At 52.1% G+C, this 27091-nt stretch overlaps 9 protein-coding genes across 9 annotated transcripts; 7 read left to right on the top strand and 2 right to left on the bottom strand.

Moving 5' to 3' along the window:
- Positions 1-5095: 5095 nt before the first annotated feature.
- AYL99_09944 (hypothetical protein) lies at positions 5096-5581 on the top strand (the record flags this gene model as incomplete). Its single annotated transcript, XM_018841450.1, has 2 exons — positions 5096-5408; positions 5466-5581. The coding sequence occupies 2 exons, from the start codon at positions 5096-5098 to the stop codon at positions 5579-5581; spliced, it is 429 nt and encodes a 142-aa protein (XP_018689159.1).
- A 1029-nt stretch (positions 5582-6610) lies between these two features.
- AYL99_09943 (hypothetical protein) lies at positions 6611-7479 on the top strand (the record flags this gene model as incomplete). Its single annotated transcript, XM_018841449.1, has 3 exons — positions 6611-6963; positions 7026-7332; positions 7390-7479. 3 exons carry the CDS (start codon positions 6611-6613, stop codon positions 7477-7479), a joined length of 750 nt encoding a protein of 249 aa, XP_018689158.1.
- A 1758-nt stretch (positions 7480-9237) lies between these two features.
- On the top strand, positions 9238-10341 carry AYL99_09942 (hypothetical protein; the record flags this gene model as incomplete). Its single annotated transcript, XM_018841448.1, has 2 exons — positions 9238-9586; positions 9653-10341. The coding sequence occupies 2 exons, from the start codon at positions 9238-9240 to the stop codon at positions 10339-10341; spliced, it is 1038 nt and encodes a 345-aa protein (XP_018689157.1).
- A 3453-nt stretch (positions 10342-13794) lies between these two features.
- On the top strand, positions 13795-14565 carry AYL99_09941 (hypothetical protein; the record flags this gene model as incomplete). Its single annotated transcript, XM_018841447.1, has 1 exon — positions 13795-14565. One exon carries the CDS (start codon positions 13795-13797, stop codon positions 14563-14565), a length of 771 nt encoding a protein of 256 aa, XP_018689156.1.
- A 645-nt stretch (positions 14566-15210) lies between these two features.
- Positions 15211-15528, bottom strand: AYL99_09940 (hypothetical protein; the record flags this gene model as incomplete). The annotated part of the gene is made up of 1 exon (XM_018841446.1): positions 15211-15528. One exon carries the CDS (start codon positions 15526-15528, stop codon positions 15211-15213), a length of 318 nt encoding a protein of 105 aa, XP_018689155.1.
- A 1106-nt stretch (positions 15529-16634) lies between these two features.
- On the top strand, positions 16635-17757 carry AYL99_09939 (hypothetical protein; the record flags this gene model as incomplete). The annotated part of the gene is made up of 4 exons (XM_018841445.1): positions 16635-16798; positions 16875-17072; positions 17159-17360; positions 17431-17757. 4 exons carry the CDS (start codon positions 16635-16637, stop codon positions 17755-17757), a joined length of 891 nt encoding a protein of 296 aa, XP_018689154.1.
- Positions 17758-18078: 321 nt separating this feature from the next.
- Positions 18079-19757, bottom strand: AYL99_09938 (hypothetical protein; the record flags this gene model as incomplete). Its single annotated transcript, XM_018841444.1, has 2 exons — positions 18079-18330; positions 18459-19757. The coding sequence occupies 2 exons, from the start codon at positions 19755-19757 to the stop codon at positions 18079-18081; spliced, it is 1551 nt and encodes a 516-aa protein (XP_018689153.1).
- A 1502-nt stretch (positions 19758-21259) lies between these two features.
- On the top strand, positions 21260-23059 carry AYL99_09937 (hypothetical protein; the record flags this gene model as incomplete). The annotated part of the gene is made up of 4 exons (XM_018841443.1): positions 21260-21449; positions 21557-21572; positions 21625-21792; positions 22852-23059. 4 exons carry the CDS (start codon positions 21260-21262, stop codon positions 23057-23059), a joined length of 582 nt encoding a protein of 193 aa, XP_018689152.1.
- Positions 23060-25058: 1999 nt separating this feature from the next.
- AYL99_09936 (hypothetical protein) lies at positions 25059-26954 on the top strand (the record flags this gene model as incomplete). The annotated part of the gene is made up of 5 exons (XM_018841442.1): positions 25059-25082; positions 25138-25481; positions 25535-25657; positions 25714-26731; positions 26808-26954. 5 exons carry the CDS (start codon positions 25059-25061, stop codon positions 26952-26954), a joined length of 1656 nt encoding a protein of 551 aa, XP_018689151.1.
- Positions 26955-27091: the final 137 nt, after the last annotated feature.

Genomic DNA, 27091 nt, shown 5'->3' with positions numbered 1-27091 from the left:
CCAGATTTAGTAATTTTGTATAAATATCGAGTCTATGGACAATTCAGTGTCTATGCCATCAGTTCTGCTCCCTCCCGTGAGCGACCTTCGCTGATGTGGTGAATGGACAAGCATGTGAAATAAAAGTGGATGGCACCCAGGGCATTTCATCGCGCAGGGATGCACGTTGGTAAGCCTACTTTTGTTCAAGGAGCGGGCTGTTTGCCTGCCACACCAAGAGCTTTGAACACTAGCTCTAGCCGAAGCGGATCAAATCACGTGTCTCAAGCTATGTCGGTCTGTGACTCAATGGAGGAATATGGTGAATTCTACCAGGTCCTGGGGACCGTCTGACTATATACCTTCGAGTAATTTACAGGGTCCTGTCGACGCTAGTCCGAAGGCCTTCGGCGAAGACCTAGCGTGACAGTCATTACATTGGCTTGGCAACCCTGTCAGCACAGGTCACGTAGATGACCATTTGGCTCTGGACCTCAATCTCCTTGGTCTAGGCATCCGCTACAATAGACATATACACTTAGCCCCATGGTTAACACTCCTCTACTCACTACCGCTATCGATCAGGCACAGCGGGTGGTGTGCTATCCGGCTCGTGGTAGATTTTCCGAACGTCACCATCTTTAACGACCCGCCTACACGCAGGGCAGGTCTTTTCGCGGTCGCCGGGAGCGTCATCGCCCTCGGAGGTCACTGATCTAAGCAATCATCGCAAAACCCGTGGCCACACTTGGTCACAATATTTTTGACGCTGTCAAAGCAGATATCACACAGCAGATATCTGACCCGTTCTGACTTCTCCCTTTTGGCTTCCAGCTCGTTGCTCAGTTCTTGGTGGCGGAGGTGGAGCAATCGTTTGCTTTTTGATACTGTTGCAGGTTTTGGTTCTGTCTTCGAAGCTGTTCTCGAAGAGTCGTAGCATGTCGCCGGAGGCGTGACAGCTCTTGGTCGTGCTGAGTGGTGAGGTTTTCGATTTCTTCTTGTTTAGCGAGTAAGTCGGTCTTCCATTGTCGCTCCCGCCTCAGAACAACTCCAAATGTCCTCCTAATACTCAAAGCGGAATCTAAAATGCCGCCGCTCTCATCCCTGATGTCGTAATCAGAATCATCGACAGACTGACAGGCTTCGAAGGGCGATTGTGCTCTGGGCATCTAGGAGGATCATTATGTGACGACAGAGTTGGGGGTGATACAGGGAGAAAAGTGTTCAGGCTGAGAGGGAAGACGATCTGTATAATTGGGAAGATCAGTCAAGTCTCGGAGTAGGCATACTACCTCGACCCGTGTCAGTCCAAAGGTAGATCCATGTCTCAAGTTCTGTCTGCGGTTAGACACCGATGAGCTTCGCTAATCCACGTTCGAAGCAGCCATTCGCCTTTGTCATGCTCTGGGATGTGCGCAACGGGAACACGCATTGCCTCCATGCCCCGTTGGGCAGTGTCTCGGTCATTCACGCGCAGATGCTCTCAGCATGCCTATGTTTGAAGGCGGAGCAACCTTTAGCGAGGCACAGACCGGCCTCCTTAGTAGTCCTGCACCGAGGCCAAGGGATACTCACTCATACGAGAGTGATCCAACTTTGGCTAGGGCGGATTGAATCGTGACGATGCCCGGGGGCAAAATTTCTCTCAATAGGATGCGATAGGAGCGAGCTTGTGGCAGACGTGTTGACGGACCACGGACCGCCGCGATTCGCGTCTGGATGTTGAAATCGACCAACAACAGGGAATATTTTGTGGCAGGCCCGGCTCAGTGCTTCTGCTGGACGGCTGAAACCACCGCCGGTTGCTAACTGGGACCGGATATTGCAAGACAACGGTGATGGTGGTGGAGGCAGTGCCCTAGGCACAGGGGTGCGACAAGTATAAGTACGGCCACCATCTCCCAAAATCCGTCTGTCTCACCCTCGTCCCTATTTTCTCCCTCCATCTGACTTCGACCATTCGATCATTGTCGTCCATCATCGCCATCACTCGTACCAGGTTCCTCGCAAAAACTTCGCTCAGGCAACATCATAGCTAAAGCCTTACCTTCGCGCCGTGTTCCCAAATCATCTCCCTTGTCGTCACCAGTCTCGAAGCAATCCCGTCACACAAGTTCGACCCCCATACCCAGGCAAAGTAACGCGCGTAATTTGGCACTGTATGACGGTCCCCAAACACAAGTCTCTGCGACGAATACCTATCGTGAGGGAGACAGCGGCCAGAGTATCGACGAAGCTGGTCAACACCTCATCCTGCCATCATGTGATAACCATTACCGTGGCGAAGGTTATGACCATCGTCTCGGTCCGAGCTCGCCTCAAGATCGCTTCGATCCGCCGAGTCCTCACCTCTCAGTACCGTCACCGATATTTGGGCAATCCAGCTCGGAAGCGGATGGCGACGGTGCCAGTCCGAGTTCCCGAGAACAAGCAGTTCAGGCGGTGGCTCTGGAAAGACGCGAGAGCCCCCCTTCTCATCTTGAAGACGTTGGACTTCCTTCCGATGGGCTCTGGGATCAAAGCGAAGCGTATGAGCTGAAGTGCTGTTTCGAGCATAGGGAAGTAGAGTTCCTGCTCAAGACTCCTGATCGATGGATGACTACCAAGGATTTTGACATGCTGGACGCAGAACTGGAGGCCCTGTTTCAACAGCACCAGGAATGTCCTTCAGAATTCGATCCGCATTCACAGCATTGCCAAGGGGGATGCTATAGTACTCTGTTTTCACAGATACATAGCATCATCGATAAACGCCACATCGGTGACGTGGTCCAATATTTGATTCGATGGAAGGTGTGCTGGACTCCAGAGAGCTGTGTGAACGAAAAGGATTGGATTTCAGCATCACTAGCAATAAACAAGAACCCGCATCATCGACGGAGCGAACGGGTATCGAAAGTTTTCGAATCCAGAATTGAAGGATATAGGAAGATGCTGGTGGTCTTTTGGCGTCCAGAGTGAATCTTGAATTCTCTCGTTGCCTTTTAGACCATACTTTCATCACCGTCGAGCAGCCCTTTCATATCTCCGAAGGCGTATGAACGAGTAGATACCATCTAGGTATCATGACTTTGAAGTCCACACATTCCCTTCTCTCCTTTGTTTTAGCGTGTAATTATGAGGATTATTAAGGGAGTAACAGTCTTGACAAAACAATCCGTAGGACCCTCTAAAGACACGCGGCGATGAGTAGCAGAATAGCCGCATTTCTCGCAATGATGAACACTGTATTCCATGTGGTAATTGTCGAGGTATACGCTTCCAAAGTTGCGGAAGCGTGCGACACTAGAGCCACCTCTTCTGTGCTAGAAGAACCGAGAGGCCGACAAAGGGTTCATCTGGAAGTTCCTCTCGGAGCGATTCTAGAACCTCTGTGAGCTTTGTAGCCTGCTCTTCAGTTAGTCGGACCGAATCTTCTTCGAAAGGCGTTGGTATATTGCTTTGGGTTGCAATATGATTCAAGAGATATCGGGATAGCTCCCGATATACTTCGGAAGGGTAGTGTCCCAACTGAATTCCCTCAGCGAATGTCGGGATAGGTCGTGTTTTCAGACTATTGTTTAGTGTAGGATTCGAGATAGTATTCGTTCCGTCTCGTTTGTTGATCAGGAATTGTATCATCCTGTAGATATTAGTAAAATACCTTTGACCATGGAACGAGGACGAGTACGGTGTACTGTCTCCAACCGATTGTTGCGTGACTACGCCGTGTGGACCAAGAGCTGTGCCTCCAGGTCTGAAGGCGCACAATGGTTGCGGGCATTGAAAATCGAATGGGCGAGCTCGTGCCAAAGCCAACTGTTATTGAACTGACTTGCCGATGTTAATAGGTATAGATAGATCACCGGAAAGTGGGACTGGGGAGATTCTGTATCATGTAGCGACCCAGCGACCCAGCGAAAGTTTGTACTGTAATGTAGTTAAGGTATCCGGTCTTACAGAATAACGAAATCACCGACAGTTCGAAGGTGACACTCAATTTAGGTATAGAGAAGGAGACTAAGAGTCTATACCCAGCCACCTATTCTCGTCATAAAGGTTATTTTGTTAATGGTGTAGACACTTCGGGAAACCGAGTCTCTATGACAGTAAGGCACATTCGGGGTGGAAAAGGCTCCAAGGATGTGTATTCCTATTGTACAGATTGTGGATGGAGGTCCTGTAAACACCTGTGCGGAGACCGCATCTGCCAAGCCGCACCTGCCGCAGCAACCAATCAGAACGTCCCACTAGTCCCGTACGAGGTACTGTCAATCAGACTGATCTGGGTGGCCCGTCCTTCACGGCCGTGACATCTATCACCACTCCTAGTAGTGAGGAAGTGTATGCTAGGGGCCAAAGTCAAAGTTCGAGCCAAAGTCGATTTTGCGTTAGAAGATGAGGAGAGATTAGTTTATTATACGTTCATATGCCAAGGCTCGGGGGGCCGTGCATTCTCACCGCTGCCATGGACTGAAGTACCGCCGAATCACCACTAACCCTCCTCTAGGCCAGTGCAAGTCGGACACGATAGGGTGTGACAGGCCGGGGTAGTCCGTCACGTATGGGAAGAAAGTCAGCTGAAGGGTCGTGGTGTCTTTATGCCGCACCAGCTTGGGCTGACGGCGTGGGGCTGACTTTCAGATAGTATAGACCCTCAAACCGGCCGAACAATTGTACCAATAGTTGACTATCCCCATGTTCACCGACCTTGCTGACTACAAGATCACGAGAAGCATGAGAAGAAGGATGTATTTGTGTGAAAGTCGGGTAGATTCATACGCCGGCTCCCAGGCAGCGATTCCTGCTGGGACTCATGGCTGGCGAATCTCAAAGCGGTCATGCAGCTCTGCGCAAAGATTGGCAGCCCATTTCGAATACGAGGTTTATAATGCAACATGGGGATTATGTTTTAGAGCCGTCGAACACGAGGCTCATTTGTGAAGGGAAGGGAGTGCTTTGGGCTGAAAGAACAAGGCCCGGTCCCCGAAATTTTGGGCGATGAACATGATATAAAAGCAGTCGCCCAACTGCCTCTGCGTTATGTTTATTTTTCATCCCTCGCTCTTCTCTATATCTGATACCCAAAAATCCCTTATCGGCATACTAACATCCAACAACTTCGAGTCAAATCAAGATGTTTGTCAAATCATCCGTCCTCTTCTTTGCTGCCGCTTTGACCGCGGCATACGCAGCCCGGATCCCAAACCCTCACAACTACGGGACCGTGACAACCGCGGAGCACGTCCACGGTGACGAGGGCCGACAGTTCCTGGTCACGGATATCATCAAGCCACACGTCCTGGCTGGGTTCCAAGCCAACTTCTTCTCCAATTCATGCAATAATGGCTTCATCGGCCAGGTCACTGGGTCGGGCGGCGCCACCTGCGTCCAGTCGATTCCTGGAACCAAGGCCATCGCGCTTCTCAGCCAGCCAGCGGGATGCGAAGGTAAGAATTTGACCCTGAAAGGTGGTGGACTGCAGGTCGACTAACACGGTCTCACAGTGACGGTGTATACGGACGAGAACTGCAGCAACGGCGCCACACTGCTTACCGTTGGACAATGTCTCCAGGAAACCGAGACCGGCATTCCGTCGTATTCCATTGATGGTAATTGCTAGACAACTTCTCGGCCCATTACCCTTGCCCGTCTACTTGGAGCCAGCACTAGGTGTCATGTTTGTTGTGCTTCAGCTCCAGTCACTCGCTTTATGTCTGCAAATAATGGTGGCGATGACCCAAGCATTGACTAGCTAGGGCCATGGAGGAGGTACGCTTTCGGCCAGTACTGGGAAAGAATTCATTCCTTTAGGTTGGGTTAGATGAGAATATAAGTGCCGTTAGGGGGTGGCTATGGAGATTCAGATGCGGTTTCTTCTCGTGCTTTCTCTCTTCTCGTCCTCTCTGTCTTCTCGTGCTGTCTGTCCTCCACACTTGAAAAAGATGCCTGTATCAAGATGTACTCTACCATCATGTAAAATCCACATAGCCTTGCCGTTTCGTGCGTCGTGGATCCACCCCCATTAAAATTTTCGACACGTCCAATGAAGGGGCCGGCCCAGTTGGGATACGAGCGATACTTATGAGTTCCATTGTGAAATGCTTCTTTCATGTTCAAAGCTTGACAAGAGAAGAAATCTAGCATGTATTCAATAGCGAGAGCGTCCATACTTTTGGCCAAGGGGGAAGTTGAAATGTGGCGACTGTGGCTCATTTTTATAGAGACTCCGCAGGCTTCTTCAGGAGGACGATTCGGTGGCAGTTTACTTCTTCATCCCCGCGGCGGGGGAGGAATCAATTCCCCAGGTCCCGGCTTAGCATAGCAGCCCTCAAAGCGTCCCCAAGATCGTGGACATTCGCAACAGCTTGCTCACTAATCCTAAATAAATCCTCCCGGAAGAGCTGTAATCCTTCCGCGGGTCATATTCGTTGTTCCCCATCCGCCTCCGGACCATATGCTTCGCTGGTCACGCAATTTCTGTACAAGAACAAACCATCGACTTGTATTAGTAATGCTAGACTATTAGACGACATATACTTGCTCAACTCTCAGATCTTCGTTCAGGGTCAGTCTATCAGCTTTTGCCTTTATTCCATCGCCCCTTCTTCATATTTTGGAGAACGAGAAAAATATATTCCTATCCACAAAAATGGTATCGAACAAATTCTTCGCCATCGTCGCTGGTATCGGCCCGGCCACAGGGCGATCGATCGCTCTTCGTTTTGGCGAAGCGTATCCTGTTGTCCTGCTATCTCGTCGGCCGGAGAGCTATCAGGACGTCGTGGCCCAGATCAACAAGACTGGCGGGCGGGCGATCGGGATTTCCACGGATGTCACCGACGAGGCGTCTCTCGCTGCGGCACTCGAAACAATCAAGAAGGAGTTTGCGGGTTTGCAGCTCGCTGCAGCTATTTACAATGTCCGGCCTAACTTACGGGGGAGCCGCAAGCCCTTCCTGGAACTGACATTGGACGATTTGGACAAGAGCCTCAACGGCAATGTGTATGTCTTGTCTTCCGTGATGAAGACATCTATGATATCTAATGGACCCCATCATATTCTAGCCGCGGTCTCTTCATCTTTGCTCAGACTGTAGTGCCGCTGCTTCTCCAATCTGTGGATAGTTCGCCATTGCCGCCCACTTTCATACTCACCGGGGCAACTGCATCCATGCGCGGCTCCAAACTCTGGTCTGTGATCGCGGCAGGGAAGTCTGGGGGGCGTATCCTGACGCAGTCCCTGGCCCGGGAGTTCGGCCCGGCGGGAGTCCACGTCGCACATGCCATCATCGACGGCGGCATCGATGAGCCCGATGCCGCGCATGCTGCCAGTAATGACGCAACTCCGGATGGAAAGTTGAGCCCTTATGCTGTGAGTCGCCTGAACATGACCCATGTGCTGTTCGGGTAGGGATTGACTTGATATCAGATCGCTGAAAGCTACTGGAGTCTGCACACGCAACACAAATCAGCCTGGACGCAGGAGATCGACTTGCGACCTTTTAACGAGAAGTTCTAGGCCATGATGGTCGACGAACGGAAGAGGATCGATATGCTACAGGGGGCACCATATGTTGTGGCTGGCATGGCGAGGAGGGTCAGTCTCTGATATGAGGCAGATAAGGTGCCAGACACTCTCGAGGCAATAGCCAAGTGTAAAGAACGCATCCAACTCAAGCATTTCGATTACTACGCGAACAAGGGACGACTAAGACTACTCGCACCACAACAAATTCCAATGTGTCCTATCCCATACGGCCTTTTCTTTCCTGGATAGGAATGAGGTTAGCTTCGTACCTACGCCATTCAGCCCGGGGGGCTTATGAGCAGGGTTATACAGTAGGTCCGCAAAAGTCACCGGACAAACCCCATTTCCCACCAAAACAGGTAGTTTCCAACAGCCGATATCTCAATAACTTATTATGGCGACCCCTAGTTATTTGTATGGTAGAATATACTGGATTATCTTGGCTTTCTCTACATGGTAATTATATATCTAAAAGCGTGGTGTACGAAAGGTTATACTATATAAAAGAAAGCATTAGGTTAAGTCCCATAGAAAATTAGATTTTTTGTATGATAACTAAACTAACTGTTCCTTATATAGAAGATAACTTTTCGACTATCGCGTTTTCAGATATATAATTAATAATTATAGAAACCTACTGTAGACGCTCGTGATAGCGCAATGCCCAGGCGTTCGCCACTATATATCCTGATTATATATTCAAGCCTTGTGGGCACTGTGAACACTATAAGTACCGAACAAGGTCAAGTTTCATGGCGGTTCAAGAGGAGGTTCTTCGACGCCGAGCTCCCCTCGCACCTCACCGCCGCTTTTAAACACCACTCACCCCCTCTCACCTGCCCTCACCTCTCCCTCACCCTTCACTCACCTTTCACTCACCACACTTACCCACGACCCTCGCTCTGCCTCCTCGACGGCCATTTCTGTCCTCGCGCTAAACATGGATCCGCAGTCTATGGCCGTCCAGAGTCACTAATCTCGGAGTCTGGCACACGGGTCGGTGGGTGCCTTCCCACCGACCTGTTGTCGACCTGGAAATGGCCCCCTTCTTCGTCCCATAAAAGGGACCCTTCTCTTGCAGCTCTCTTGGTCCGGGAAGGCCTCCACGGACGTTCGTCCCCCTCGTACCCCCCCTGGCCCTTTTCCTTCTCGGGTCTGATCCATCGACGGGCTCTAACCGACCTCCACACCTTATATACCCGAGATCTCACGGTCCTATATCTACCAGGCCTTAATTCGCGTGAGGGAAGGTGCCCGGTAGCATTATGCTAAGCGTCGATAGACAAGTGAGTTGAACCTCCCCGACGAGTCCTGTGTTTCACTAACACGCGAAAAACTAGGCTACCTAAAAATCGACGTAACCATCACATCTAGACGTGCACTCGCAACGATATGGCGCAGAAACTTCACCACCTAGTGTCTCACATTCACTATTATCACCTTTGCTTTACCTGGGTGGTCGGAGAGGATGAATAGGAGTTACATTACGCCTCACACCTCGCGTCGCTGGCCACCAAACGGTGCGGTACGCTCTCATATGGCTACACCCTCGTCCGTCCTACGTATTCTCCCTTTCGTCTCGGGAACACGAAACTCCTTACCGCTTAACGATTGCAGTCGTGGACCCGAGACTTTGACCTCTGGAAGGAAGTGGATGAGTAGCTCGAAGGTCGTCGTTGGCCGATGCTGTGTCCCCATCCCTTGTGCAAGATTAGACTCGAGGTTGAGGACGATCTCCGGTTCCATTTTATGGATGATTATCCCAGCCGTACTGCGAGCACGGGTTGCTCTAGCCCTCGCGGGTGCGACCTGCCCGGAAATCCGACGAGCCAGCCCCTACCGCCAGGCCGCAAGAGGAAGGCTGCCAGTCAGGGTGAGCCACCCCAGTGGCGATTCATCGAGGCCGCCCGGCCGTCTATTCGCTATCGGAGCGAGACTAATCCGCCCCTCGCAAAGAAGGCTCGTGGAACGAGTTCGACAATTTCCCCCTCGCTCCTATCCGTTATCGACCTAACCGAAATCTCGTCCGAAGACGACATGGACGCTCCTCTCCCTTCGGCGGCCGGGGATGTGGCGATGTTCCATCCCCACAACTCAGGTGCCGAGTGAGACCCTCTTACTCTCCGACCGCAAGACCGCCAGACTGACGATACTCGATCGATAGCGGAACCGTCGACCTCGTCTGAGAGCTCTAATGTCTTCGATGGCGTATTCTCGCCCCTCAAGAAGTCACGCTCTTCATCTATCTCGTCCAGAAGCGGATCCCATACTTATTGTGGCGAGGAAAAGGGCCTAGGTCGAATCTGGGAACCGACGAGTCCCTCGGACGTCCTAGACAACGACTCGAATTTCGACACTCTGTTCGATCAGTATATCCGGCCGCTCTCGCCTTCGCCCTCCCCCGCCCCTAAACCCGCGCCGTCTTCTCCGCCACTCAACGATGCAGTGAGTAATCTTAGCGGATCGACCATCGTAGATGGTCCACTCGATCCCATTCGTGGCAATGCGGATTCTCACCCTAAACAACTCGACTCTTCGACCATAGAAGACATACCAGGGAGGGCCTGTGCTCGGGATCGAGGAGACGCATCCCTCGTTGACGGCACGCGTCTCCGACTTCGTGTCAGCGAACCTAAGATCATCCTTCGCCTGAAGCTACCGGCCACTACGCGAGCGGGAATGGAGAAAGGCAAGGGAGGGAAGTCAAGGGATACAATGGTGCAAGGAACTCAACGGGGGAGGGTAAAGAAGGGAACCAAGGTCGAGAAGACAAAGAAAGGAACCAACGTCGGGCAGGCAAAGAAGGGGACCAAGAGTGAGAAGGCGAAGACGGAAAAGAAGAGAATTATATAAGGGGTTCGAGCGGTAGGCAGGATAGATTACAAGGTCCTGTGCTCTCTCAACACCACCACTACTCCTCTTTTAGTCATCAGCACCGGATACCCCTCATCTGTAGAATACCAAGCTAGCTGGTCCACTCTATTCATCATTAGGATGTTGCCTCGACGCGCTTGATTGGAAAAGCTTGTAGAGCCGCACTATCAGTTCGGAAGCCGTCTCGATTGGGCAGAATAAAGCGTGGAGGAAGCCGCGTGGTGTGCGGAAACTTTTGGAGGTCGGGCTTAAGATCTCCTGCATGATCAGCCTCTCGTCAGCACGAGTCGAAGGTCGTTTTCATGATTTTGACCTTGTACAATATACTCTTCTCACCGTATAGAGTCACGTGTGACCAATGCAAACGTCGCCAGCTCGCCAAGCCTGTCTGCGCTCCCTCGACTGGCTGCCCATCCCTCAACCCCAATCCTCTCGATCATTCTCTCTTCACGCAGAACACTCGTCTATCTCTCCCGGATATTCTGAAAAAGACCTCGCTTCCTCCTGGCTGCCGAGACCAGTACATCACAAGCGTTATAATAATGACCCAATTTAGCGACCCAGTCTCTCAAGATGATCGCCCTCTCGGGGCTTAAAGTAGAATCATAGCCGAGGAGAGTGCTTAAGGAAGGTGACTGATCGACACGTCGGGCAATCTCAATCATCTTCTCTATTAGTCGTCGATAGGTTTGTTCCTCTTGTGGATGCTTGTGACGTTGCTTCAACAACCGGTACGTGTCAACGAGCTCTCGGACCTGGCTTTAGATATCTCGAAACTCGTCAGGGATGTCGGTCCTCGAACGATTTACAGCTCTATAGAGTTACATCACCAGAGAGGATTTGACGTCCTGCTTCTGGCGTAGTTGTAGTCGTGCACTAATGCGAGAAATGTCTAGTGAGACGACGCGTTGGAACAGCACGTCCACATCGAACTGTCTCATATTTTTGTCATCAAAACAACAAATGAGCACAGCGTGAATCAAGAATATGACGATTAGCTTACCACTACGGGAAATTTACTCGAGTAAAGCATATATCTGCCGCAACCCTTCCTCGGCATAGAGCGTCGCAGTATCGCTTACTGCCAGTCGAACTACGAGCCCTTATATAAAGCACCGTCTCCAGCAGCACAATCGATGCACAACATGCCACCGCGAGTTTGGAAGTGAAAATAAGCTCTTAATGGTGAGTCACAAAGAAATGGGACTTCGCCACGACGGCCAGTGCTGAACCAACATCATCGATTAAAGCACATGAAGTCCCACTCACCTCGGGTGGAAGAATGTTACGGCTGCTACGGGAAATTCAAAAGTTTTTCTAGAATCCTCATTCATCTCGAGTCGAGGACTTATCCCTCCGAGGTTACGCAAGAGGATATGTTGATAGGTGGGCCTTCGAATGCTACCACAGTCATCACTACACCAACGGTTGGCAGCATGACTACAAGTACCGATGTCCGAGCTGCGATGAAAACTTTACTAAAGTGAGCGGATTGTTTCAACATGTCGAGACACCGGCCTGTAATTCAGGTTATAATGGCAGTCTGGGAAAATTGCTGAAGTATGTCCAGAAGAAGGTACAGAGTTTCTGCGAGGGATGAAACCGCCCGGTCTCCTGCAATCCTAGTCGACAACATGACTCCCTGGAGTCCAGCAAGCTTTCCACCGTACCATTTCCATGCCTCTGTTCCTGTCCTCCTCTCCATCCCTCTGTTCGTCTCCCCTACTCCCTTTCTTCACTCTATTATCGAGTTACGACACTCCCAACAATGCATGAAGTACAATCCTACTTCGACGCTAGTTGACTTCTTCATAATGACGATTGCGACATTATGGACGAGTATAACGCCGCGGCGGAGTAGATTAACGCGGGTAGAGAAACGAGGGTGGGCGGAACTGGGTATGTCACAAAGAAGCATCTCGGAGTCAATAAGGGCCATCACAACTCATAACTATAGCATACTGCAACAGGAAAGGACAGCTCCGGCATTCGAAGTTGTCAAGATAAAGCGGATATAAATTGGGTCAAGTGAAGCAGAAGACGACGGCGTGGAGCAGTATACCTTCGGCATACCTTCCGTATTTTCGACAGCCAATCCCCTCGCCAACAAAGTGGAAATCATGGCCATTTTAGTTGTGATGTTGCCTGCGGTGGGTATCACGTGATCAGGACTCAACTATTCACGTGATCATACGGAACCGCCAAGGCCCATGCCTTTGTCTTCTCCCTTGCTTGCTCCACCACTTCAGACTACCAACTAATAGACCAAACAGACTTCGGCAATCATCCAACGTCGTTGTCCCGTTTCCCTCCCCGATGGCACAGTCACCACCAGTGAATAACCGAGTACTCTATCGCCTGCTTGTGGTTATCGCCGTCAGACTTCTCAAACGCTGGCGACCGCACAGTGGCCGCGTTCTCCTCCTTTCGAAGCGAATCTGCATCAAATACGGTCAGCTTGTCAACCTGTCTGAGGCATCCGCCATACGCTTCATTTCCGAACACACGTCGATCCCGGTACCTAAGGTCCTTTGCGCATTCACTCGCCATGGCCAAACGTATATCGTGATGGAAAGAATTGAAGGTGACATGCTCGGCAGTAGATGGGTAGATCGCAGCCCTGAGTCACAGACAACAGTCCTTTCGCAGCTAAAAGAGATGATACGAGAAATGCGAAGCATTCCACCATCACAAGGCCAGGGTATTGCAAATGTTGATGGTGGGCAGCTATTCGATTGTCGCCTACCAGGTTCCTCGTCACGATTCGGGCCGTTCAGCTGTATCGCCGATTTTCACAGCTATCTACGGCATGGTGTTTCCTTCGATCCGGGAAACGAGCCAGAGATTAATGAGCTCATTAAACTTCATAGTGGACAATGGCCCTTGGTCTTTACGCACGGTGATCTAAGCAGTCTTAATGTGCTAGTGCGAGGAGACCAGATTACTGGGATCATTGACTGGGAAAGCTCTGGATGGTATCCAGCTTACTGGGAATACACTACTACTTGTCAGGTTAATCCTCAGAACTCTTTTTGGTGTTATGAGATTGATCGATTTTTGGATCCGCAGCCACAAGAGCTTTCGATGGAGCGTATCCGTCAAAAATACTTTGGTGACTTTTGAGAAGTATGTCTTTCATGGTACTGTCTCCTTCCTCTCCACCGAGTCATATGTCGGAACTTTATTCATGTCAAAATTTCCTTTGCCGTCAAAACGATGCTCGCTCTTCCTTTGGCAGTATGATATGGCCCCATCCCGAACCTTTTCCCACTCAATCACCTTTGTGCCCAGTGCTTTGGGATCTCCCTTGAGCTTCTCCAGCGCCTCCTTGACCCAAAACACACAGTTCCAGCCTTGTTCGCCTTGCCTATGCAAGATGCTTGCAGTTCAGCTTTACAGCGAGGGGGTGATAGGGCGAGGTAAGTGACCAAGATGTCGCATGACCCGCAAAGACGAGGTCTCAAAGCCAATCAAATTCGAACAGATCATTACAGTCTTCGTAAGTCCCAGTGTCCTCAAGTCCCATTTTGTCTTCTCATAACCCAGATTTTTTTCTCGAGGGCTTCATGCAAGTTCGCCCAAGTATTCTCGGCAATTGACAAGACGAGGGTTGATCAAGTCGTCTCAACATTCAAAGCACTTCTCAAAAAGGAGTGGACAAAGTCCAAAAAACCCCGTGGGTTTAAAGCAGCGTACTTGAGGGCGCAAGCCCTACCTGATGAAGATCCAGAAAGGATCTTTCTGGAGACCGGATTTACTGCCTGGCTCGCATATTATCTTGCCAGTCCCCGCGCGAAACACTACAAGGGGCGCAGTGCCAACATCAGGGCAATCAAAACAGTTAAGGAACTCACTGTTGAGCTCCAACGAGAGATTGCTGCAAGGGTCAATGATACTACGGCTCATCCGACCGTTACCAGGACGTTATTGCCACCACGAAGCCCGACCCTCCCACGCCTGAATTCAACCACGGATCTGCAACAAACCCAGACTATCATGAACAACGCTCTACCAAGTGCCCCTACGGATGGGTCACCTACTGAATCAACGGCCGTCTTGGTGCAGAATCAAACTCAAGTGCGTCAACAGCAAACCGTCTCAAACCCGTTCAGCAGCGAGCTGATGTCCACGTTTCCTCCATACGCCTGTGGCGCAATCAGAAAACACACGGGTCGCGCCGCTGTCACGATGGTATTTCCCTAAACCATAGGCATGGTCTGCATGAGTCTTGGCGTTTTGCCAAACAAGATCCAATTCTTTGCGATGGAGCTGTTCGGCGTGCACGTCGAGATAGAGAATGGATTCAGGGTTGTTATTCTGAGTAAGGGGGTGAGAATAATTCCTCAGCGAACCTTAGTTCTCCAGGGAGCCAATGTTGAAGCTATTAGTGTCCTTCTCGGGGTAGATGTGAGTAGGGGTGTTAAAAACAGCCCTACGCGACAAGAGGAGATACACCAGGCGAGTCTCAGTACAAGATGTATCACCATGGACATCACCAGTGACCCTGGTGAGGATGGAATTCTCAACCTTAATATGGGAGAGGGTGACGCATATCACATGAAAGCGGTGACGCAAGGCTACGCGATAGTGGGGACTCTATCTTCGCTGCAAGTCAAAGGTGCGGTAAGAAACCCGTACGTGCTGCAGAGAGTCATGTGGAATGCTTTACAGGATCGGTCAGTGTCGGTTCTGGGTGAGGGTGACGGCGAACGAAAAGCTGTACGGTCTGGGACCACATGGTCGCACTTGTCGTCGAGCCAAGGGCAAAGGCCTCGTATTCGAAGGAAAATCCACCCCATTCATAGCTTTTATTTGGAATTCTTCACTGGTCCCCCGCTCCTATTGTCATCAGAATGCACAATCCCGGGATGCGCTGGGCCCCGAGTTCGACTGGTCGATTTGCAGTTCTCGGTCGAGTTTCTGCTTTTCCTCGTGGGGTAAGCTGGACCGATCATCTTTCAGTGTGTCGATAGCGATCTTTTGTTCATCTTCCAGACATCTAAGCTCTCGCTCCTCTTCGACTGAAATTTCGAGATCCAAGCAGTGCTGTCGCAGTCTTGCTAGCTCCGAAAGAGCAGTTGGGGACTTGAAGTCACAAGGAGATTGGCTCATAACGTTGGCGAGTTCGACGCTGTCTGTCCAAATCCTGGTCAAAGTCTTCTCCATGGTGTAATCGAAGAATACTTGGAAGTGTCCGTATTGCCAAGGCACCCATCGGTTCATATCCTCGTCCGATATGATTTGCACGCCATCTTCGTGGAGGGACTTAGATGCAAGTAGGATGAAACTTCCGGAAGGCTGAGCTGGTTCGTTGGACTCCTCTTAGGTAACTTCATCGTCCGTTGCATCAGTCTGTCCCGGTCTCACGAAATCGGTCGATATCGAGGGCGCGGTTGGAAGCGGCGAGAGGGATTCTCTGTCAATATAAGGGATTCTCTGTCAATATATCTTCTGTCCACTTTAGAGGGGTGAGCTCGCCGTCATTTTACCTCGTCTTGGCTTCGACGCTAGCAGGTATCCATCCAGACACGGCCAACCTCGAGGTACGTGTCAATCGATCGCCCAAAGAGCGGCACCCAGGAATGATATGATATGGTAGGGCATTGACGTGCTCGGTGCATTTATTGCGTGCTCGAGAGATGATCAGATTACAAATTGATGCACTGCGATGCGGAGGAAGGTCTTTGCCGAGGGAGCGAAAGGGGGGCATCGATAGATACAGTAGGTCCGCAAAAGTCACCGGACAAACCCCATTTCCCACCAAAACAGGTAGTTTCCAACAGCCGATATCTCAATAACTTATTATGGCGACCCCTAGTTATTTGTATGGTAGAATATACTGGATTATCTTGGCTTTCTCTACATGGTAATTATATATCTAAAAGCGTGGTGTACGAAAGGTTATACTATATAAAAGAAAGCATTAGGTTAAGTCCCATAGAAAATTAGATTTTTTGTATGATAACTAAACTAACTGTTCCTTATATAGAAGATAACTTTTCGACTATCGCGTTTTCAGATATATAATTAATAATTATAGAAAATATCCTACTATATAAATAACTAAGGGTCGCCATAATAAGTTAATGAGATATCGTCTGTTGAAAACTACCTGTTTTGGTGGAAAACAGCCTCTGTCCGGTGACTTTTGCGGACCTACTGTATATCGGCCGTCTTGCGTCCCGGGAGACTCAATGTCTCGAATCCCCAACCCTTTTTCTGGCAGCTTCTTTTGATACAGCAATCAGTTTCTCCGGGGTGCATCAATCACTATGGCTACCGCTGCGGTCCAACACGCTCCAGGCAACGCAATCGGGCAGGTCGTCGAGCCTCTTGCTGCAACGAAGAACAAGCCTGCGAAGCATGATGTCGCCGCGGAACTGTACTACTACAAGGACCCAGGTGACGGAACCGCACCTGCTCCTTCTTACGTCGGGTGAGCCTAGCCTTTCCCTCATTCTGATGTTGGGAGACCACAAGAAATCTCGAATCTAAGACGAGAGAACAAACAGAAAGCCCACGTCCTATCTCCGTCCCGCCGTCACCCAGAATGTGGTCATCCACAACATCTCTGGCGACGAGGACAAATACACCATCGACAGTCACGGCTTCCAGTACCTGAAGCATGAAAGCAAGGAGAAGGACTTTGTCGACAACGACAAGATCAAGGCCGAATACTACCCGGAGGTGGAACAGCTGCTGAAGGATGCGTGAGCACTCCTCTCTCCATCGCCCCCCGTTGAATCAATAGAGAACCGGGACGCTAAACATATGTATGTCTCCGTGTCGCCCACAGCACCGGAGCATCTCGCGTCTTCATCTTCGACCACACCATTCGTCGTGCGACGTCAGACGTCCGCGATCTGGCCGGCCAGCTGCGCGGCCCTGCGCGCCGAGTGCATATCGATCAGTCGTATAGTGCCTCGGAGAACCGTGTGCGGTACCACCTGCCGGACGAGGCCGACGAGCTGCTGAAGAAGCGCTTCCAGATCATCAATGTGAGTCCTTGATACTTCGGATTTTGTCTCTACCAAGCACCCTCCAGTTGCGACTGACTCGCCCGGGCAGGTCTGGCGTCCGATCAAGACCATCACCCGCGACCCGCTGACCCTCGCCGACGCCCACTCTGTGCCGGACAGCGACCTCGTCGCCGCCAAGCTGATCTACCCGGACCGCGAGGGCGAGACGTACGCCGTCAAGCCGAACCCGAACCACCGGTGGTACTTCAAGTACGGCCAGCGGCCCGACGAGCCGCTCCTGATCAAGTGCTACGATTCGGTCGACGACGGCCGCGCCAGAAGGATCCCGCACACGGCATTTGTCGACCCCGCGTACGAGAACGATCCGCCCAGAGAGAGCATCGAGGTGAGGACGCTGGTGTTTTATGACTATTAGGTTGAGACGAATGAAGCTTGGTGACGTTTAATTCGCGGTGGTGGTACATCCGCCGTCGTTTCCTCAGAGGATCACATGGTTATTTATAATCCTTATAGTAAACTATCTTCACTGCAGCCGAATGTTGCTTGGATGTTTTGTCTCGTATTCTGTAGTGCATTGAGTGCCTGTATCATTTTCAACGACCTTGCAGCTCGTTTGCACTGATCCCCTCCGCCAAGTGAGAAGGGAGATGTTCACGCATCCAGAGCGGCAAAGAAATATACATCCATACCATTTTGTAGCAAAGCTAAACATATCTATTTTCTCTATACATAATCGTCATTCTTGATGGACAACCGTCCTGTCGCCGGGACTACTTCTCCTCGGGGCGGATCCACCGCCGCCGGAGGAGCATCGGCATAGATTCGGCGACCCTTCGAGCGAAAGCTGCACGGGCTTTTCCGAGTACTGAGGCAGCGTAGCACTCCCGTCCAGCCACCGGCACGTCAGGATCTGGATGGGCATCCTCACGCGGATCTCAAAGTGTTTGCGGCTGCTCTCGGTCACTTCCACGAAGGCGGAAATGGTGATCTGCGGGAGATGACGGAGGGTGTCAGTTGGCCTAGATAGAGACGAGGGTGGAAAACGAGAGAGTAGCTTTCGATGAATGGGAGAAAAGGCAGATAGGGGAATAGGGGGATAGATGGATATCTGCTCACCAGCAAGTAATGCCGCACGTAGAGGCACTTATACGCCGTGTCCGCCTGGATGCGCGAGCACGAAGGCATTTGCAGCATGGCCGTCTCGTAGAGGTAATTGCTCTCGCTGTCCTCGTGCACCGACATGGACCGGCTGCGGCGTGGGACGTCTTTCTCGATAACGGCGCTGCTGGCGTAGGACACCGCCATGTTCTCGCCCACGGCACTGATGCGCCGGAAGGCCCGCTGGTGAAGAGGATCCCGTTTGATGCGCTTGGTGTAGAGCACGGCCTTGGACCGTGACTGTTCGCGACACGCCAGCCCATTGCGTGTCTGGTACTGCACGTCCTCGACCATGGCCACGGTGATCTGCTGCCAGCAGCGGTCGGGCTGGGTGGAGATTTTCATGCGCAGGGGTAGTTGGCCGCCCACGGGACAGGACTTCGCGGCCAGCGAGAAGTTGTACCCGAGCCCGTGCAGCATGCCGCGGACTTCGTACGGCTCTATCATCTCGAGCGAGCACATACATGGGATGCGCACCAGCACGACCGGCTGCTTGAAGGTGGCTGAATTGGAAGAGCGGCCGGACTCGACGGCCGTGGCAGTCAGATGATAGAACACCTTGCCCAGAGGAAGGTCGATGGTCTCTGGAAACGACGATGCCAGCGGCAGTTCGAAGTTGTAGTGGTACACCCCGGGACTGAATGTCCGACCGGCCTTTGCAGGATCCCTCTCATGGTCGAGAAAGTCCCATGTGTGATGGACGATGCTTTCGTCGTACACCTTCTTCAGTCGTCTCGCTCTCCACGCCTCGGGCCAGATCGTCTGGCTGACTCCCTGGAAATCGAGTGACAACTTACTCAGTGTCGTCTCTCGTACCACGTCCAAGTGTATCACGCCTCTCAGCACCGCCGACGTGTGCTCCAGATTGTGCGGGAAATCAAATCCTTCCAGGTACATGACCGGCTCGGCCAGATCGAAGATTACGCCGAATGCATCGGTGCGGGTGGACACTGTGTATTCGACGTCTTGCTCGTTGTTCGTGGGCAGGCTCTTGCTGGAGCTCTTCAGGTGCAGGCGCCGAGAGCTCTCCCGGGCACTACCGGACACCTTTCGCACGGTCTTGGAATCATCGGACTTGGTTTTGGCTGAAAAGTTGATCGGGTTGGCGAAGGGAGACAACCAGGAGTCTGCTGTGGGTAAGGACACAGGGCGACTCTGGAAATAGGACTCATTGCCCTCCTGTGTCTCGTGTACCTTTTGCGTTGAGAGGAAGAGACGTCCCTCGATGGCGGAAGTTATCTCCTTGTACCCTTCCATCGCCGATTGGGCGTTGAATTCTCGGTCTTCGGGTCGATATCGTCCGTTAGGCGACCACGGGCGTATTCTGAATTCTAGACTCACACCCTGTGCAACCGTCTGGCGTTGTCAAGCACGGACATGCTGCTGAACTGAACTGCGCTTGATTGTGTGTACGTGTGGAGCAATGTACTTCGTACGTTTGACAGCCTGGATAAAAAGGAAAAGATACCCAGACCAGAAACCGTTGATACCGGAAGAATCCGAATGGGGGGATAATAAAGCTGACCAGGAGACTAGTGAAGCTGAATGTACCTGCCTCGGGTCCGGATGAGTGGGAATTCAACCGGCCGTTGCAGGGTCTGGGCTCGTGTAGTTTCAGTGTCCAGGGCGCTAAACAGCCCACACCAAAGTCTTGATTTATATTGCTGATAAGATGAAGAGGGGGGCTTACAATGATTGTGTAGTCACCACCACCTCATCGAACACGACTTTCTAGAGAGGGATAAAGGGTCTGGCACTGTCCACCGTGCCGGGTTGGGATGCCCTTCATCTACATCTCTTTTCTTTTCTTTCCTGGTGTCTGCCTTGAGCTCACGTCGATGATCAGGCGGGACAGATGTGTTGCATGGGTCCCAGAGTGGCTGTGCCCTGCCGCGAGGATGCGCTGCTACCATGGTGAGACTGTATGTGCTCCAGTTACGGTTTGTGCCTTGCTCCGACACTCCGAAATCTCGTCCGTGCACAACACCTCGAGCCAAGCCCCAAGGCCTCTCGAGCTCGTATTCGGGACTTGATTTGCATGACTTGGTCCGAGGTGAACCTCTGTTGCAACCACGGCTTGGTACCAACCTAAACGGGACCTCAGTGCTCGAGCTCACGACACATGGCAGAGACGGCCATGTGGGGGATCGTCTAAAGACGGTACCTGGCATCTGCATCTGCATAACCACTCATAAATGCCTTCCGGCCTCCTGCTAGTGACATCCGGGGTTGCTACGTAGGGGGCTAGTGAGCCCGCCTAGGTTGCGGACAAGCTCCACGCCAGCACCCGCCATCCATTTGAAGTTCGTACCAGTCAAGGAATAATATACGAGGGACTGCTCTTGCCTGACTTTGCTGCTGGGAGAGTCAGAAAGGACCTTTTCATCTCATGGATTGTGTAAGTTACCTGCTGGTCGAATTGATTGCCGGGCGATCATTGGCAATGGAGCCGCCGTACCCTTTTTATCCAACTTTGCCGCATAGCCGCGCTCCAGCAGCTCTCGATCATTATCGGGACATGTATCAGTTTCTGGCTCGAATACGGCATGCACTTTGTTGGGGGTAGTCACTCTGACCCAGCAAGAGTTGCGCACACCTTTTCTTCAACTGGGACTCTCCAACTTTCCCTGGCTCATGGACATACTTGTCTCGGCGAGAATGCTGTCTCTTGGCGGGTGCTATTGACTCTTCAGCTGATCCCTGCGTGGATCCTCTTCTCTGGCATGTTCTTTCTCCCATTTTCTCCTCGGTGGTTGATGATGAAGCACCGAGAAGATGATTGTGTGGCGGGACTGTCTACGCTCAGAGGACTTGATCCTTTCGATGCTCTCCTGATCCCCGAATTCCTGAGGATCCTGGCGACCGTAATGCTCGATGAAGAGACAGAGGTTGAAACGAAGGGTAGCGGCAGTGTCCTCGCTCCGTGGAAGACGCTATCGCACCAAACAGGTTCAAACGGTTAAGCATTAGGTGTTGGATCATGATATGAGCTCCTTATCTCGCTCTCACGCGTCCATTAATACTAACCGCAAGAGCTAGATTCCAACAATTCACAGGTATCAATGCCGTCTTGTAAGTAGATTCCGCAGCTCCCTGGGAGACTCACAATCTAATTCAATGTCAGGTACTATACACCTCAGATCTTCGGAAGTTTCGGCTTCAGCTCAGTTACCACCAACCTGCTCGCCACCGGTGTGACCGGCATCCTGCAAATCCTCTTTACGCTACCATCCGTGTTATTCCTCGACAACTCTGCCCGCAAGACGTTCTTGATTGTCGGGGCGATGGGCATGTGTGTCTGCCATATCGTCGTTGTATCGGTAGATGGTGTGTAGGAGGACAAGTGGGCTCTGGCTCAAGGCCTTGCCAAAACCCCCTGGTGGGTGTCGATCGCTTTCATCTGGCTTTTTGCCGTAAACTTCGTCTCCTTGTCATTCTTCGCGGTGCACACGGCGGGCACTGGGCTAAATGATCCGTTGTCATGGACATACAGGTTCGGCGTCAATCAGGATAGGGCGACAGGTTGAGCTTTGCGGGTGCGAGGAGCTTGACCTCGCCGTAGAGGACCGTGGGCCTTGGAGTCTGCGCGCAGCATCCTAGCTTTGGGGGATGGGTCAGCTAAACGTCCATGATTAAGGTGAGGTATATCGCAGGACTCACGGTGGAATGTTCAAGACTACGCCGAGCAGACGCTTGTCCACAGTTCCTGTTTGCCCTGGAGTGTATGGTCATGTTTAGGGGCTGTTGATGGGCCTCATCGAGACACTATCATACCTAAACCACAAGGATATCTCGACAAGGGCCGTGGTGATTCTTCCGGCAATCTCTGCCAGATGCAAAACAGCAATATTGATATTGAAGGCCGCCCAAAATCCAGGACAGTTGGTTTCTTCCACTTGTAACGTGATCAATTTGGAAGCATGCTCCGGAATCAATGACGCCGTCTTCTGGAGCATAGTCCTTCGATTGCGCGGAAGGCTTTGAGACCACGAGTGGAAGGCGGTTCGAGAACAGTGCACAGCGGCTGGGGCGTCTTCTGATGCTGTCAATCTGGAAGCCCAGGTCCCCATAGCCCTGGGATCGGTGCCCTGGGGCAGTTCTGGAAGATCCATGCGAAGGCAGCAGCCTCACCGCCTTTTCTTCCAAATATATGTTCGAGCCTCAGTGAGGGTCGTTGCGTTGGAGGTGTGGACAGACAGGGCGTTTGTAACGACGAGGAAATCTTGATCAACGGCATATTGGCACTTGCAGTCCGGTTCTCAAAGACAAGTTTCTTCGTTGGTACAGGCCCCGTCGCGTAGAGTGAGGTCTTTGCAGGACGGGCAGCAGCCATCAAGTATACCGCTCTTAGGGCCATCGAAGTAACGACCCTCGAGCTCGTTAGAGGCTGCGTTCTGCTGGCGTTTTACAGCATTAACACTGGAAAAGCTGTACCCGAAGCGTTTCTGGTGAGCGTCTCTGTCTGCTTCGAGTATGATCTCGGGCCCAACGAGATCGACGAGATGGACGGAAGCTTCTCGGATGCGGAAGAAGACCAGAATGCATGGATCGACAAATAAAAACTCCGCCGACTTTGGTGGGTCATCTATGAACTCGACTGCTTTGTTTCGACAGTCTCCCGCCAGCCTTATAGGGTTGGCCGGGAGAGATCGATGTTCTTTTCCCTGTGCCTGATCGCCAGTGGTTCAACGGGGTACCAGATAGCTCTTCCCAGCTCGTCCAGAGCCCTGGTGCCGTGTGGACGAGTCTTGCAGGGCTAGAGAACCAAAGCCTCCGTGCATGGTATCTGGTGACGAGTTATCCCAAGTCTTGCTGTGCCGATACGGCTCGCCAGCCCAGGCGGAACACGTCCGATGTGCAGGCGGCGCTCGAAATGGATCTGACATGCCTCAAGAATGCCTTACTGCCTCCTTTCTTTCAGAGATAGGTGTGAAGCTCTTTTGGAGCGTATCAGATCGTCTCCGAATAGATCAGGAATTACCCACGAACATCGTCCAAGAGGCGGCAACCTTCGGCAGGTGCTCTCACTCAACTATTGTTCCGATCGCACAGATATGGCCGCCAGAGGACATCCCGCGCCGCCACCCATTCATGAGCTGCTGCATGATGAATCCATGAGAGCTCTTATGTTACGACATGATCCCAATTTCCAATCCTACGAACTTTCCCAAGCTACCGCTAAGTCATTACGCGCGATTCTAGAAGATCGGTGGAGCCCTGCTCCGAAAGTGTGTCCCCATCTACCGGCAACATTCCGTTTGGCTGATCGACCTCGCGCCCCCTGGGTCTCCTTAGCATCATTCGAGAAGGCAGGGAATCGGTCACTTATCAGCCTGGCTCATATGAACGGACAGTGATCAAACATTTTCCCATCTTGTGCCCAAACCCTTCCAGGGGAAGAAATCCAGGGCCGGCACGGAAACCCGATGCACGCTTCACCTTCGACACTCCGACGCTCCAGCAGATACCCTTCCTGGTTCCGATCTCACCACTGAAGATTCTGGCGACTTTCAATGGCCTCTGACCATCCGGGATAACCTTCAAGCGTTGGATACCGACCAGCCACACCTCGGACTGTTGAGCATCCCGTTGTTTAACTGCGTCGAAGATAGCGACAATGCTCCGGTCGAATCAGCCCCCAGCGCTCAACTGCGCATGTGCAACTTCTCCCTCGCCTTCGCCGACTCTCCTGATGAATTGGTCGCTTATCATCATCATCAATGTCAATAATGACGCTGACACGAAGGGAATGTCTAATTTGGGAGGACCTCCGTATATGTATGATCCTTCCCCAACATAGCGCGATCTGGCCGTCATTCCAAGTCTTGGCGCCATCTCCGGGCGGAGGCCGGCTGGATGCTTACCGCGTGGCCGGACGCGGATCAAGCCCACCCGTTAGACGTGGTTTTGTGCTTGACTAAGTCTTAATTGACACTTCCTCTGATGCAATCTTTGCAGCCCCCAGCTAATAGTTAAAGGAATGAAGGGACATATTGACTTATACAGAACACCCTCCGCATCGGAAAGTGGTGTGAGGCCACAAATTGTCACTCCAGTCACGTGGTCGCTTAACGTTCTCTTCAGAGCCCAAGCAACCTGGGATCTTGCCCACCAGCGCCCAATAACAGGTCTAATCCGAACTGCCGACTCAGTCTGCCGGTGGTGATGTGCATCTGGCAGGCACCCCGGCCCTAGGCCCCACCCCAGATTTCCCGCGAGGACCCACGAGGCTCCCCCACGAGCAGCCAGGCTCCCCAATAATATGGGCGTCCCCGCCCCCCAAACGGCTTCCTCCACCCCGGAACGGCAGCTCCAGGCCTGGCGCTCAGGTCAAGATTGGGCAAAGCTTCCAACTCTCCACCCCAGGGTTTACAGGGTGCAAACCAAATAGAAGCAGTTCCGTGTGCGCCACGCAGTGGTCCCCGATCCGAGCATGATGTTGACGTATGTACTTAAAGAATAATCGGCCCCCTTCCTCTGTCATTTCCTTTTTCCAGCCCTAAAACATCCTCCCTCCTCTTCCTTGACCATCGGCAACTCCATAACTCGCTCGTCACCATGGAGATGAACTATGATGAACAAGTAAGGACTGCCTGGGCAAGCCCCTTCTGGCCACAGACTGACCCAGATTTCACAGGAGCTCTCGGCCATCGAGCGAGAGCTCAACGTCGAAATTCTCCCTGGCACCGAGTTGATGGCGGATGTTGGGACTCACCATTTCGTCAAGAGTAGCGGCAGGAACCACCGTGTCTTGGTCCCCCAACCGTCGGAGGATCCTCATGATCCCCTCAACTGGTCGACGTCATGGAAGATTTCGGCCATTGTGGCCTCGAGTATGGTCAGCTTTACTCAGGGCTTCGGTCCGCTCTCTCTGGCACCCATGTTCGGCGACTACATCGAGGCGTTCCACTGCTCCCTGGCCGATGCCGTGCAGTTCACCGGCGTCGCTATTCTTGTGCTTGGGTTCAGCAACTTCATCTGGTAGGGACTGTTGTGGACCATGGAGGAGAGATCGCGTGCTCACCGCCACTTAGGGTCCCGCTCAGCTCGACTTTCGGCCGCCGCCCCGTCTACATATTCTCCCAGCTCATCTGCCTGGGTTCGTCCATCTGGCGCGCCAGGGCCCAAACTTACGGTTCCTTTATGGGCGCCTGTGTGTGAGTAATCAATCATCGACCCAATCCAGAGAGCTATCACTGACGCAGAGTGCTAGTCTGAACGGTATCGGAGCTGGGCCCGCTGAGACCATCCAGCCCGCGGTCATCGCTGACATTTTCTTCCTCCACGACCGTGGCAAGTGGAACACGCTCTACTGGGTCGTGTACATGGGATCTCTGATGGTTGCCCCCATCATTTCGGGGGCCATGGCGGAGAACGTCGGATGGAGGAATTTCTGGTGGTTGTACACCGGTCTCATCGCGCTTTCGCTGGGCATGGTTATTTTCATGTTCCCGGAAACGAAGTGGCATCGACAGCACCCCAAGGAGATGATCAAACACTCCATGGCCGCCCAGGAGGGCAAAACCGAGGGCAACGAGAAGCAGACAGACGCCGTTCTCGAGCAAGTGCCGGTGAACAACGAACTCGCTCCGGTCGAAACCGCTGAGCGCGACCCGTGGCTCGGCCGTGGCTCGCCCAGCAAACGCCAATGGGGACTTTACACGCCTAACCCCGACCCATTCAGGGCCATCTTCCTCGATCTCTGGGTTCCATGGAAACTCTTTGCCTTCCCCATCGTCGAATTGGCGTCATTTATCGTCAGCTGGAGCTGCTCTTCCTTCTTGACGCTCAACTTGACCCAGACCCAAGCCTTCGCCGCACCGCCCTACAACTTCACAACGGAGCAGATCGGTTTCACCAACTTCGCGATCTTGGTGGGTGCCATGATTGGCCTGTTCACTGCAGGCCCGTTCTCCGATTTGGTCGCTGCTCGCGCCACAGCGAGGAACAGGGGCATTCGTGAGCCCGAGATGCGTCTGCTCGCCATGATCCCGTACGTCATCATCATGTACTTCGGCAACATTATTGTCAGCGTCGGCTATCAGAATAAATGGCCCTGGCAGGCGATCGTCATCATTGGATACACCTGCGCGGGTATCCAGGTCGCGGCCATACCCGGCATCGCATCGACCTACGCCGTCGACAGTTACAAGCCCGTTGCGGGCAGCTTGTTTGTCGCCATCACCGTCAACAAGAACGTGTGGGGCTACGGCTTCAGCAAGTTTATTACAGTAAGTCTTTCCAAAAAACTTTACCCCTATTGCTCTATAGGTTGTACAGGTTGCATATGCTGACGCTGGACCGCAGAACTGGATCATCGATGATGGTTATATCCCACCAATCATGACCAATGCGTCCCTGATTCTGCTGTGGTGCCTGTGTGCCATTATATTCTACTTTTACGGGAAGACGTTCCGCCGATGGACGAAGAATAGCAGCGTGCATTCGATGTAAGATGTTAGGGAAGAAACTTGAACGCCTATAGGGACTTACCCAACAAGAGATTGTGTGAAATTGTGGAAAGGGAATCTATTGCTATTCAGTCAAACCACCCAACCAACTGAGAATTCGCTGCTTCTTGATATAGCAGC

Source organism: Fonsecaea erecta (genome assembly GCF_001651985.1).
Source record: "Fonsecaea erecta strain CBS 125763 chromosome Unknown Scaff10, whole genome shotgun sequence".
Lineage (NCBI taxonomy): Eukaryota > Fungi > Ascomycota > Eurotiomycetes > Chaetothyriales > Herpotrichiellaceae > Fonsecaea > Fonsecaea erecta.
The sequence above is the reverse complement of the archived record's forward strand: the minus strand, read 5'-3'. Positions and strand labels throughout refer to the sequence as shown.